General features: G+C 35.9%; 2 protein-coding genes across 5 annotated transcripts in view; both read left to right on the forward strand.

The window, feature by feature from the left end:
• LOC127432392 (spartin-like) overlaps window positions 1-14425 on the forward strand; it is a 471452-nt gene that overhangs the window by 12199 nt on the left and 444828 nt on the right. The gene's annotated exons all lie outside the window — the stretch shown is intronic.
• Window positions 10797-14425, forward strand: part of dclk1a (doublecortin-like kinase 1a) — a 55676-nt gene continuing 52047 nt past the window's right edge. For all 4 annotated transcript variants that reach the window (XM_051683408.1, XM_051683409.1, XM_051683410.1 and 1 more), the window contains exons 1-3: window positions 10797-10930; window positions 11440-11824; window positions 12578-12921. In XM_051683408.1, coding sequence (XP_051539368.1) covers window positions 11467-11824; window positions 12578-12921 — 702 coding nt within the window. In that variant the 5' untranslated portion in view covers window positions 10797-10930; window positions 11440-11466. The remainder of the gene's footprint in view (window positions 10931-11439; window positions 11825-12577; window positions 12922-14425) is intronic.

A 14425-nucleotide genomic window follows, 5' to 3' on the forward strand; every position in this document is an offset into this window, starting at 1 on the left:
AGTATGAATCTACATTTCTTTCAAAATACCATATTCAGGTAGTGTTGTTGTCACTATAGTAAAATCGCAGTAAAGGCTATTGATACGTTTATAAGGCTTAGGGCCCCAGGATTGCTAGGACCCAGAGTGATTGCACATGTCAGCCTTTATGTGATTGTTTGTTGCCATGGATACCGCACAATCAGCGCGCATCACTGGAAACTGATGAAAGGGAACCAGACAGAAGATGGGAGAAACCGATCTATGAAATTATGAATTATATCAACTGCAAGCAGAACTCGAGCAAGAGAGAGAGTGCAAGTTAAGTCCGAGTATCTTAAACAAGTTAAGGGCCTGAACGTGTAGTTCACTTTTTAGTAAGTTTATGAATGGTAGTCATTTGACACAGACTCTTTTATATACACCCCCATAAAAATACAAATAAATAAATAAATAATCGCGTGGCTCTCACCTAAAATTCGAATACTTTAAAGGGAGATGTTACAGGACACGTTGGTTGATTTGGAGGAAATACTATCACAGTGTAGATGGAGAAGGTTTGTGCATATCACCACATGATAACACAGATTTTTAAAACATATGAAAATAATGCCTTTGTATTGTCTTCACCGTATCTATTAATCTCTTCCTCTGAATTTGCATGTTGCACAGAGAACGAATGGCGGACCAGATTTGAGACACAGCTGGAGCTGAACGGGCAGCTGGAGAAACAAATCAGTGTTGTTCGAGAGAGACTCGAGACCCTCCGTGATGATCCGGCAGGTATAGAGAATGTAACGCAGTGCCGCAGTTTACCTGAGCAACCACTGGGTGGCGCCATGATGATTCCAATTTCCAATTCCAGTTTTGTGTTTCTGGTCTCGAGACACTATGTAAAAACTACCGAAACTGGCCATGCCAAATTGTGGAGGAAAAAAAAAAAAAAAAAAAAAAAAATGATATCAACATAACTACCCTTGGACCATCGCTTCATGACATCTACATACTCACCTTCTATAAAAAATAAAAGAAACCGGTAATCTCAACTCTAAGTATCAGCACTTTAAAGCCATATGTTTTTGAAAATGTTTACAAATGCATCACAGGCGAATCGTGGAACACTTCCACATTCAGGAAAAAGGTGGATATCTCGCATGCTGCCGCAGTTTCCTTTTTCTTTTTTCTTAAGTATAGTATAGTATAATGTAGTATATGTGTAGTGAAGTTTCTCACATGCTGCCTCAATTTCTTTCTGTTTTCTTTTTTTGTATGCTGCTGTGTTTAGTATAGTGTAGTATATATTAGTATAGTATACTGTTGTATAGTATAGTATAGTATGTGTGGTGAAGTTTCTCACATGCTGCCTCAGTTTCTTTCTGTTTTCTTTTTTGTATGCTGCTGTGTGTAGTATTATGTAGTATATTTTAGTATAGTATACTTTTGTATAGTATAGTATAGTATAGTATAGACAGTATATGTGTAGTGAAGTTTCTCACATGTTGTCTCAGTTTCTTTCTGTTTTCTTTTTTGGATGCCTCTTTGTATACTATATAGTGTAGTACAGTATAATATGGTATAGTATTGTATTATCGTATTGTAGCCTATAGTATAGTATTGTAATGTGTAGTATAGTATAAGTAGTGAAGTTTCTCACACGTTTCCTCAGTTTCTTTCCATTTTCTTTTTTGTATGCTGCTGTGTATAGTGTAGTATGGTGTAGTATTATGTAGTATATTTTAGTATAGTATACTGTTGTATAGTATAGTATATGTGTAGTGAAGTTTCTCACACACTGCCTCAGTTTCTTTACTTGGTTGCTTCTGTATAGTATAGTATAGTATACAGTAGTATAGTATAGTGTAGTCAGTATTGGGTGTAATGCATTACTTTTTCTTTGAAAAAGTAAGTGTTTACTGTTAATTTTTCAGTAATTTAATTACAGTTACTTCTGTTGTAATTGTGTTAAATACTGTATGGACTATATAACAATTCTGTATAAAACAATAGCGAATTTAAAATCGAAATTGAACGTCTAATGTTAAAATGTATGTTTTATAATTTAACGCTGCACCCTTAAATTCTTTGGCCAGTTCATGAATAATTTATTTGATTTTGTATGATTTATTTGAAAGAATTAAAAGAACAGTTTCATGTCTATCCTTGTATTTTTCATCTGGTCGAGGTCGATAAGGGTTTTTAGAAAGTAATTAGTAATAAGTAATGCAATTACTTTTCAGACAGAGTAATTAGTACAGTAATATAATTACACTGTAGAAGATGCCATTAGTAGTTAGTAATTAATTACTTTTTTAAAGTAACTTACCCAACACTGTGTATAGTATAGTAGAGTAGAGTATAAATGTAGTGAAGTTTTTTACATGCTGCCGCAGTCTCTTTCCTTTTACTTTTTGGGATGTTTCTGTGTATAGTATAGTTTAGTATATTATAGTATAGTATAGTTTTCTTTTTTGGATGCTTCTGTGTATAGGATAGGATATGATAGAATAGGATAGGATAGGATAGCATAGGATAGGATATGTGTGATGAAATATTTCACATGCTGCCTTAGTTTCTTTCCTTTTTTCTTTATTAGATGCCTCTGAGTATAGTATAGTATAGTATAGTATAGTATAGTATAAAATAGTATAGTATAGTATAGTATAGATATGTAGTAACAGATTGTGCAATATACTTGTATAACCTAGTTGCTTATTACACAGTTATGATACCTAATGTTGCTACACTTTATACCAATTTACTTCCAGTATACTTTCTATGACATTATCATCTAGACATTATCACAAGAAAATATAATTTGACATTATAAAAGTCAGTCATGTGTTTATCAAGTATCAAATTTGCAATTATTCCATGCAATTTATGCTTACATTCAAAACTATGGTTTTACAAAGAAAAGACTTAAAAAGACATAAAAATTGTCTGGCAAGTCTGCACTACTTCTATTACTACTACTACAACAACTACTACTACTACTACAACAACTACTACTACTACTACTAATAATAATAATAAAACACAGGGGAAACTGCTGGTAAAATAACACAGGATAATTACAAAATGTTAAGCTGTAGGTGGCCTCAATGTTGCCTTGACTCTAGAAGAAAGTATCTTCACCTCAGCAGGGACCTCTTCCTCTATGGATTCTTCCCCTTTTGCATTATAGTCAAGACCATACTCAGTGTTGTCTCCAGTTTCATATTCTTTTTTCATGGATTCTCTGGCTCAGTGTATGCCAGCTCAGCTTTCTTCCTTCATCCCTGCAGACATAATTAAATGAACGATCAAGGGTCTCCTGAACAGTTAACTAGTTGCTAATTGTGCTGATACAGAATTAAATACAAGAGCTGTGAGAACTGCCCAAGTAGCAGTGAGCCATGCTGTTGTATTGTGTAGGAATACAAGTTATCCTAATATAAAATTCTAACCCAAACGTCCTTTGCTTTGTCAGAAAGTTGTAGCTCCCAGTGTGGAAAGGGTAAACTTTATCAGAGTGTAGTCAGATGAGGACAGACTGTAGACTGTACAGACTGTCTTTGTGTGTATGTATGTGTGTTCTGTATTGTACCCTACCTCTATGTATTATAGTCTCACTCATTAATGTCTATTGCTCCATCAAATCTGACAAGAAACACTACTGGTATTATTTTTTGACGACACAACTTAAACCTCAATTAATCTAATTATCATTATGTGTGTTTAGATGGGGTGGCATGGTGGTCCAGTGGTTAGCACTGTCACCTCACAGCAAGAAGGTCCCGCGTCCAAGTTCCAGCTCAGCTGGGTCTTTCTGTGTGGAGTTTGCATGTTCTCCCCATGTTCGCGTGGGTTTCCTCCGGGTGCTCTGTTTTCCCCCACAAGTCCAAAAACATGCAGGTTAAGTGAATTGGAGACTCTAAATTGCCCCGCAGGTGTGAGTTAGAGTCCCCCAGCCAATGGGGGTTGTGGCAGGAAGGGGATCCGGCGTAAAACCTGTGCCAAGTCAAATATGTGGATCATGGATGGTCTGCTGTGGCGGCCCCTAACGAGCAGCCTATGACTATGACTATGGTTTGCCCTACTAAAAGGGAAAGGACTGTACAGCACCATCTAATGTTTATCTCACTGTTTAGATCGACTGGCTTCCATTTGCTCATTTGATGAAATGCCAGTGGTAAGTACATTACAGCTGCAAAGCATGCTACCAAATTCCAAAAAGATTCTCCAAAGTCCAAAACTTGCACATCATGATGCAGTCTAATCATCATGTAATATGCTATGTTAAACTGAGAATCTTAATACAAACCCAATACATACAAACCAATATACATCCTATCTAGCACCCTCATGCCCTCTGTTTCGTACTGTGGCAGATACATGTTACTGTAGGTGCATACTTGTTTCTGAATACTGACTGGCAAAGCTGAATACAGGCCTCTGCCAAAGAAGAGATTAAAATCAATCTGCTGAGGCGGCCTGAAAAAATATTTAATCAGTTAGCAGTAATCTATGAAAGAGGGAAGGGGCGTGCAAGAGACCAAGTGAGCCATCCCATGGATAATTAGAATAGTTAATGAGAGGAAATGTCTGGGGTCACTGAAGACCCTAAGAAAATAAATACAAAAGAGGACACTTTGCTGATGGCAGTACTTTTTAATTTTATTGTCCATTCAGTGGTCATGGCAACTATCTATGATTATCTATAGTTTGTAGAGGCTAGAACTGTACAGATGCTTATGGGCTGAGCCTGTAAATCAGCGAGGGCAGTGACATCATGATTATTATGTTCTTCAGGTGCCAAACATATAAGAAATGAGTTTTTCTGATTGCTAGTGCAATAACCAATTTAAACTTGAATGCAGTTATACAACAGAGGAATGCCATCAGTCCAACACAAGTTTTGTGACAAAATAATTACATAATTAATATAATTAATAATATAGGCTGCTCCATTTTCAAAACTTTGCGGTAAATTATATAAACTAATATATAGTCACGCATGAACATGGAGAGGGATGCAGTTTGAACCCAAATGCAGAGTTTAATGAAGAATCACTGAAATAAATAAATAAATATATATATATATAACACACACTACCGGTCAAAAGTTTTGAAACACTTGACTGAAATGTTTCTCATGATCTTAAAAATCTTTTGATCTGAAGGCATATGCTTTGAAATTAGTTTTGTAGACAAAAATATAATTGTGCCACCATATTAATTTATTTCATTATAAAACTAAAATTTAATTAAAAAAAAAAAAGTTTTTGAAATGGATGACTTGGACCAAATAATAAAGAAAAGCAGCCAATAAGTGCCCAACATAGATGAGAACTCCTTCAATACTGTTTAAAAAGCATCCCAGGGTGATACCTCAAGAAGTTGGTTGAGAAAATGTCAAGAGCACATGTCTGCACATTCTAGGCAAAAGGTGACTACTATGAAGATGCTAAAATATAACACAGTTTTGATTTATTTTGGATTTTGTTTAGACACAACATAATTCCCATAGTTCCATTTATGTTATTCCATAGTTTTGATGACTTTACTATTATTCTAAAATGTGAAGAAAAAAAAATTATAATAAAGAATGAGTGTTTCAAAACTTTTGACCGGTAGTGTATATATATATATATATATATATATATATATATATATATATATATATATATATATATATATATATATATATATATATATATACAAACTGAAATATAACCAGGAAGACTATAGGTACAAGGATAAATACAACAATGAGACAAATGTACATGCTAATATAGATGAGACTAGACAACGAGTGAGGAAACATGAGGGAATATATACAAACATGGGAAATAACAACACATTTAACAGCTGGGGACACTGATTGGAAACAGTTGAATGTGATGATGACGGTGCCTGCTGTGAATTGTAGTGTGGGGACAAACTACAACATAAAAGTCCATGAAAGTGTCAAACTAAGAGTCCGTGAACATGAAGGGATGTGACATATATAAACACTGGTGGCCAAAAGTTTGGAATAATGTACAGATTTTGCCAAGAAAGTGGCATTCAACTGATCACAAAGTATAGTCAGGACATTACTGATGTAAAAAACAGCACCATCACTATTTGAAAAAAGTAATTTTTGATCAAAGCTAGACAGGCCCTATTTCCAGCATCACTCCAACACCTTATCCTTGAGTAATCATGCTAATTTGCTAATTTGGTACTAGAAAATCACTTGCCATTATATCAAACACAGCTGAAAGCTATTTGTTCGTTAAATGAAGCTTAACATTGTCTTTGTGTTTGTTTTTGTGTTGCCACAGTATGCAATAGACTGGCGTGTCTAATGATCAGTATTAGGCCAAAAATGGCAAAAAAGAAACAGTTTTCCCTAGAAACTCATCAGTCAATCATTGTTTTGAGGAATGAATGCTATACAACGCTTGAAATTGCCAAAAAACTGAAGATTTCATACAAAGGTGTACACTACAGTCTTCAAAGACAAAGGACAACTGGCTCTAACAAGGACAGAAAGAGATGTGGAAGGACAGATGTACAACTAAACAAAAGGATAAGTACATCAGAGTCTCTAGTTTGAGAAATAGACACCTCACATGTCCTCAGCTGACAGCTTAATTGAATTCTACCTGCTCAACACCAGTTTCATGTACAACAGTAAAGAGAAGACTCAGGGATGCAGGACTTATGGGAAGAATTGCAAAGAAAAAGCCACTTTTGAAACAGAAAAACAAAAAGAAAAGGTTAGAGTGGGCAATGAAATACAGACACTGGACAACAGATAATTGGAAAAGAGTGTTATGGATCTTAACCCCATTGAGCTTTTGTGGGATCAGCTAGACTGTAAGGTGCGTGAGAAGTGCCCGACAACACAGCCACATCTATGGCAAGTGCTACAGGAAGCGTGGGGTGAAATGTCACCTGAGTATCTGGACAAACTGACAGTTAGAATGCCAAGGATCTGCAAAGCTGTCATTGCTACACATGGTGGATTTTTTGATGAGAACTCTTTGAAGTAGTTTAAGAAATTCTGAACATTTTTTTTTTTTCAAATTGTAATAGTAATTTTTCACGTTATTAATGTCCTGACTATACATTGTGATCAGTTGAATGCCACTTTGGTGAATAAAAGTACCAATTTCTTTCCATAAGAGCAAAATCTGTACATTATTCCAAACTTTTGGCCACCAGTATGTGTGTGTGTGTGTATATATATATATATATATATATATATATATATATGCGTGTGTGTGTGTGTGTGTGTTTGTGTGTTGTAAAGGTAGTTTTTTTTACATTTCTGGTGTGTATGATATCATAACATGAAGTTTATGGGTAATGCATACTTTAAAATGAAATGTTTTATAATCTTAAAGAAGAAATTTTTTTTTCATTTCATTTTTTTATTTCATTTTTATATTACTTCCTTAAATTAACATTACAGTTCTGCATCCTTTTTGCTACCTCTGTTCAGTTCAGAATGGCACTGTACACAACTCTATTGAATGGATTAACAATCCCTCTAATTCCTTTAACTAAACTACTGTATATTTGAAACTTAGAAGAACATTCATACACATATTACTATTTATATTAATTGTTTTAAACACTGGGTTTTAAGTCCGTTTGTTCATATATTTGCTCTTATTCAGGGTGCTCTCAGACAGAAGATTAAGCTGCTGACCACGGAGATAAGCAGCCTACAGTCTCAGCTGCTGGATTTCCAAATGAGAATTGTCCAAGAAGGAAAGGTCAGGCCCAGCCCTCATCTTCTGTTCCTCTCTTACCCTCAGATTTTTTCCTGTTGTTCCTCTTATTCAGAAAACTGCTCTTTAATTGAGGTATCTTATCACCTTGTTGCACAAAATCTCCAGTCATTAATTGTAAAGTAATAGCCATTAATATGAAGGAGTGAATGAGTTGGCTTTGGGATGCTGGATTTCCCTAGAGGTTTGATGGCAATTATCTCAAGATTGTGCTGACATGAGAGTCCTAATTGCAAAAAAGGGAGGATTGCATACTGTATGCCATACTTATTTGGTCATACAAGAAAAAGAAAGATAAAATTAATAATATCAGTGTCTTTCATGTGTCTATGATGTTTTTTCATCAGGCTTATCAGAAGGCCTATGAAGAGAGGCGGGCCTATCTTGAAGAGATTGCTAAGGTAAAACATTTAAAGTGAAATTTTGTCCATTGTCATATAGATTTCAGCCAGAGGTTTTTCCTTTCGTTTACTTTTATTAGTGTAGCAGATGCTTTTATCCAAAGTGACTTGCTTGCATTTAAGGTACATTTTATCAGTATGTGTTCCCTTGGAATCAAACCCATGACCGTGACATTGTTATGATCTACCAGTTGGGCTACAAGAACTCTATATTTATGTCATCAATAATTACTTTCTTGCTACATGCGGAACAGAACAGAAAACAGCAGATGGTTCAAGCCTGGAGGACAACACAGGGTCCAGACAAAAGGTAAATTTAAAAATGCACTGCAATTAAAAATGTGTTAATAGTATTATAGTTCTTATATTTTTGTAAACATCTTTTAAGTAAAACAGGCACATACAGGCTTAAGCATGAGGTGTTCAAATCTTTTGAACTATTATATTTGAAAGTAATGCCATTCATTTTCTAACATGAATGTTGTCATCTCATCATGAATAACTTCTCATTACACTTGCATACTTACAGTCCTGAGTAACAGGACCAATCCATCCAATTACAATAGGCTAAGAATGAGTAATAACTTTTACGTTCCAGGTCTGTATGCCACAATTTGCATATAAAATGAAACGGTACCATTTAAATAAATGATTTGATGCAGTGGTTGTTGGCTGTTCTTTTAAATACATTGTGAAAATGACAGAGGTCTTTCCCTGCAGAAGCCAGGAGAGTATGAAGCAAGGTTCAGATGTGAAGAAGGGATCTCTCAAAAAAGCAATGAGCCAACTCCCTCGATTAAAACGTTAATGCAGTGGAACACACATACTATGTACTATTTTAGTATATATATATATATATATTTTACATTTTTATTCTTCATGAAAGTTATAATTAAACATTTCATTTCAAAGTTGAATGTTAACTCTTATGCTGTTTTTTTTTCTTTTTTTTTTTACATTTTAATAACAATAAGTTGTTGTAATAACATATCCTTTAGTTTTGATTGACTGCTGTGAGGAGTGGAGTTCACAAAAATTGGTCTAGAATATACAGCGCAAAAAAACAAAAAACAAAAAAAACAACAACAATAAAACTCTTGAGTCAATCATGGACAGTGGTTCATGACCCTAATAACCCTAATGAAACTCTTTTAGTGATATGGTATACATATACAAATACATATATATATATATATATATAACAATCTTCCATGTGCAGCAATGACAGCTTTGCAGATCCTTGGCATTCTAACTGTCAGTTTGTCCAGATACTCGGGTGACATTTCACCCCACGCTTCCTGTAGCACTTGCCATAGATGTGGCTGTCTTGTCGAGCACTTCTCACGCAACTTACAGTCTAGCTGATCCCACAAAAGCTCAATGGGGTTAAGGTCCTTAACACTCTTTTCCAATTATCTGTTGTCCAATGCCTGTGTTTCTTTGCCCACTCTAACCTTTTCTTTTTGTTTTTCTGTTTCAAAAGTGGCTTTTTCTTTGCAATTCTTCCCATAAGGCCTGCACCCCTGAGTCTTCTCTTTACTGTTGTACATGAAACTGGTGTTGAGCAGGTAGAATTCAATGAAGCTGTCAGCTGAGGACATGTGAGGTGTCTATTTCTCAAACTAGAGACTCTGATGTACTTATCCTCTTGTTTAGTTGTACATCTGGCCTTCCACATCTCTTTCTGTCCTTGTTAGAGCCAGTTGTCCTTTGTCTTTGAAGACTGTAGTGTACACCTTTGTATGAAATCTTCAGTTTTTTGGCAATTTCAAGAATTGTATAGCCTTCATTCCTCAAAAAATGATTGACTGATGAGTTTCTAGAGAAAGCTGTTTCTTTTTTGCCATTTTTGACCTAATATTGACCTTAAGACATGCCAGTCTATTGCATACTGTGGCAACTCAAAAACAAGATTTAATGTCTGTCTAGATTTGTTTTTTACATCAGTAATGTCCTGACTATACTTTGTGATCAGTTGAATGCCACTTTTGTGAACAGCAAAATCTGTACATTATTCCAAACTTTTGGCCGCCGGTGTGTGTGTGTGTGTGTGTGTGTGTGTGTGTGTGTGTATATATATACCAAATAATTAAGAAAAGCAGCCACTAAGTGCCTAGCATATAGATGGGAACTCCTTCAATACTGTTTAAAAAGCATCTCAGGATGATACCTCAAGAAGTTGGTTAAGAAAATGTCAAGAGTACATGTCTGCAAAATAAAATGAAACAAAGACACATTATATGAACATGGGAGGATTAAGTACAACTGACAATAGTGAAAGTTATTTTTTGTAGTGAAGGATGGACGTTCACTGAATTCACTGATACTAATACGTTTTTACAGTATATAACCTATATAATTTATTGTGAAAACACATTGTGCAAAATGTTTTGGAATGATCAAAAAGAGTTTGAACAGTGTGTAGCACAGGTTTTCCTCCTCCTCCTCCATTTGCTCAGATGCGTGAGCTTCGAGAAAGACTTTATGGAGCACAAGAACAGAGATAAACGGGGCGGGGTGTGTGTGCGTGTGAGTGGGGAGGGGTGGCTGTGGCAGGTCTGCGATGCGGGGCTGCATCTCAGTGAGAAGAAGCCGGCCAATGTAAATCGAGAGAGAGAGAGAGAGAGAGAGAGAGAGAGAGAGAGAGAGAGAGACTACCGACCAGCCTTGTCTGCGGGACAACAAAGGAGGCGCCGGACTCGCATCACGACTCCTGTCAGCAGAACTCAACATCTGAGGAGAAATCCTGAATATTCCCTAAATCTTTGGCTTCTTCACATTTTGGCAAGTATAAAGGTTTATTATTCCTCTTTAAGTAAATAAACCAGACCCAAGCTCACACGTTATTTTGATCTGAATGTTACAACGTGCCATTTTTATTTATTTTTTAATCGATTTCCAATTCATTTTTTAATTGCTTATTTGTTACATAATTGAACTGAAACAACCAAACTGGAGCCAACGTTCCTGTTAATAAAAATGCTGGAAAATGCGTACTTACGTGAACCTATACTAGGCCTATACCATTTAAAGAAAAATAGACTTTTGAGAGCAGGTTTTGATACAGTTTAGTTCAGATGTATGACATGTCTAAGTGATGATGATAGACGCCGGATTTAATGAGCTCTAAAGCCGACAGAAACATGTAAGCTGTCATTAAAAAGTTATTTTCAGACCACACACCAACTTGACATTTATTTCACAGGGTTGAAAGAGGGTATAAGGATTAAACCTACAAGCTATGTGGGGCAATTTCCTTACCACATTTTTTTTTTTTTTTTTTTTTTAATTAGGCCAAATTTGCCGTTTGACTGGACGAAATGGAGGAACATTTTGACGAGAGGGAAAAAGTTCAGCGCAACAGCCGGAGCAGCGCTCGAGCGAACGGGCTGATGAGTCCCACCCACAGCGCCCACTGCAGCCTGTATCGGACGCGCACCCTCAAGACTCTTAGCTCGGAGAAGAAGGCGAAAAAAGTGCGTTTTTACCGCAATGGTGACCGGTACTTCAACGGCATCGTGTATGCCATCTCTTCGGACCGGATTAGAACCTTTGACGCTTTGTTGGCCGACCTGACCCGCACTCTTTCTGACAATGTCAACCTGCCTCAAGGGGTCCGAATCATCTACGCAATTGATGGATCCAAGAAAATCACCAGTATAGACCAGCTGGTGGAAGGTAATACGTTATCTTGACTGATTAAGCCAGAAGAACCCACACAATAATGTGATATATGGCTGAAAATGGCTAGATAGATAGACAGATAGATAGATAGATATTTAGGCATGTACATATTCACATTGTTCCATGAATAAAACTGCCATTTTTGTAGTATTTTGAAATTGATGTTGTATATACTGTATGTACATGTAGCGTATATACATATGTCTGTGTGTGTGTGTGTATGTTTTACATATATTGCCATACAGTATATCAGATTTTTATATGGGAAGACGGCACATATTTCATTTTAAAAACATTGATTGCATGTTTTTTTTTTTTATGAGGAACTCATCAAAAAAGCTCCTTGGAAGTCTCCATTGCTGCTTAATGGCTTGGATACATTTGGAATTTCTCTTTTCAAAAGTAGAGCAGTAGAAGTGACGACATTGATATAAAATTAGGGCACTCAACGATGAGCATTTAAGTGTGCATGGGCTTCTCCAGGCTTTTCTTTACATGTCCATAATACTTTTTCCAGCTTTGAGAAACTTTGCTAAATATGCCTTTATTATAGCCACTCATACCAAAATCTAATTCTGACACAGAGCATTGAAATTTCCAGTTCAAATCAATACATTTAAACAGAGATGACAGCTCAATCGATAGATTGCCTCTGGTCTTTTATCCCTAGAAACGAATGTTATGTACTTGTCATTGAAGGCATATAAATCTCACACATTGTACCATGTTACTACATTCTTTCCATAGGTGAGAGTTATGTTTGTGGCTCCACCGAAGCCTTTAAGAAACTCGACTACACCAGCAATGTCAACCCTAACTGGTCAGTGAATGTCAGGGCCCTGGGCTCCAGCAAGTGCCCCACTTCTCTGGCCAGCTCCAAATCAGGGCCACAGTTCAATGAGAGCAAGGAATTCGTCAGACCCAAACTGGTCACCGTCATCCGCAGTGGAGTGAAGCCTCGGAAGGCAGTTCGCATCCTGCTCAACAAGAAGACTGCCCACTCCTATGAGCAAGTTCTTACTGACATTACAGATGCTATAAAGCTCGACTCTGGGGTTGTCAAGAGGATCTACACCCTTGAGGGAAAACAGGTAAGAGGATCTTAATGAGTGTTTCATGGAAATCTTGGTACTATGTTTGTGTTCTGGTGCTATTTCAGTGTTTCTTGCAATCTGAAAGGAGGATATAGGTTTTGTGTTGTGTCATTGTGGCTTTTTTTTTTTTTTTTTTTTTTTGTGGGTAGAGGCGATTAATGCATATGATTTCAATTCAGACAGCAAATGCATTTTCTTAAATTGAATTTGTTATGTAAGCTCTCCTCTTGACCTGGCACACTAAACTTGAGGATTTAATGAGATTGCTCATTGGGATTTCAGATAACAGACACACTACACTGTAAAAAGTAGTAACCTGTAAGTAGTCCATTTTTACCTCAAGGAGCTGTTTCTAGTTGATTTAACCCTTAAAATTAGTTTTGTTGGTGTAATCTAATGTATTCAAGTTGATTTAGTGATGTTAAAGTATTAGTTTACCCCAAAATGAAAATTCTCCCATTATTTACTCACCCTAATGCCATCCCACTTTCTTTCTTTCTTTTCTTTTCTTTTTTTTTACTTTCTTTCTACTGCTGAAATGAAATGAAGATTTTCAGAAGAATATTTCAGCTCTGTAGGTCCATTCAATGCAAGTGAATGGTGGCCAGAACTTTGAAGCTCCAAATAGTACATAAAGGCAGCATAAAAGTAATCCATAAGACTACAGTGGTTAAATCTATATCTGTAGAAGCAATATGATAGTAAAAAAGGACTTAAATATGGATCTGTTTCCCACACACACCTATCATAGCACTTGTGAAGACATTAATTTTAACCAATGGAGTATTATGGATTACTTTTATACTGCCTTTATGTGGAGCTTCAAAGTTCTGACCACCATTCACTTGTATTATATGAACCAACAGAGCTGAGATATTCTTCTAAAAATCTTAATTTATGTTCTTCAGAAGAAAGAAAGTCATACACATCTGGGATGGCATGAGGGTGAGTAATTGATGAGATCATTTTTATTTTTAGGTGAACTATCCCTATAAATATGTTTTTTTTGTTTTGTTTTTTTTTTACTTGAAAATAAAAAGTTAACAGATATTGACACATGAAGCACATTTATAGGTTAAACATTTTTCAGTGTAGAGAAATAGAAACATTAGAAATTAATAATTTATCAACAACCAAACTCCTCTCCCGATGTGATTATACTGTATCAGCTGACTCAAATATGGAACTACAATAACAGTGTATCTTTAGATTTCTCTTAAAATTACAGATGTATACATCAAAGGCTTTAATTGGCTCTTTTGCCCTATTTCTCCAAAGTAAATCCTTAAGAAACGTGTATGAAATAAAACAATGTGGCTTTTGTTATTTAAACTCTGAAAAACTCCCCCATCCCATGAGCCTTAATAAATAATGAAATCTCATTACTTGAGCATCAAATGCTACAGCTAAAAACTCCCCCTAACCTGAAGCAGTACATACAGGAGAACTAGTGTAGTTTATAAATGGAAATCTGTGTCTGTGCCCACGCACACTTGAAATC

This window comes from Myxocyprinus asiaticus, chromosome 42 (assembly GCF_019703515.2).
Source record: "Myxocyprinus asiaticus isolate MX2 ecotype Aquarium Trade chromosome 42, UBuf_Myxa_2, whole genome shotgun sequence".
In the NCBI taxonomy this organism is placed as follows: domain Eukaryota; kingdom Metazoa; phylum Chordata; class Actinopteri; order Cypriniformes; family Catostomidae; genus Myxocyprinus; species Myxocyprinus asiaticus.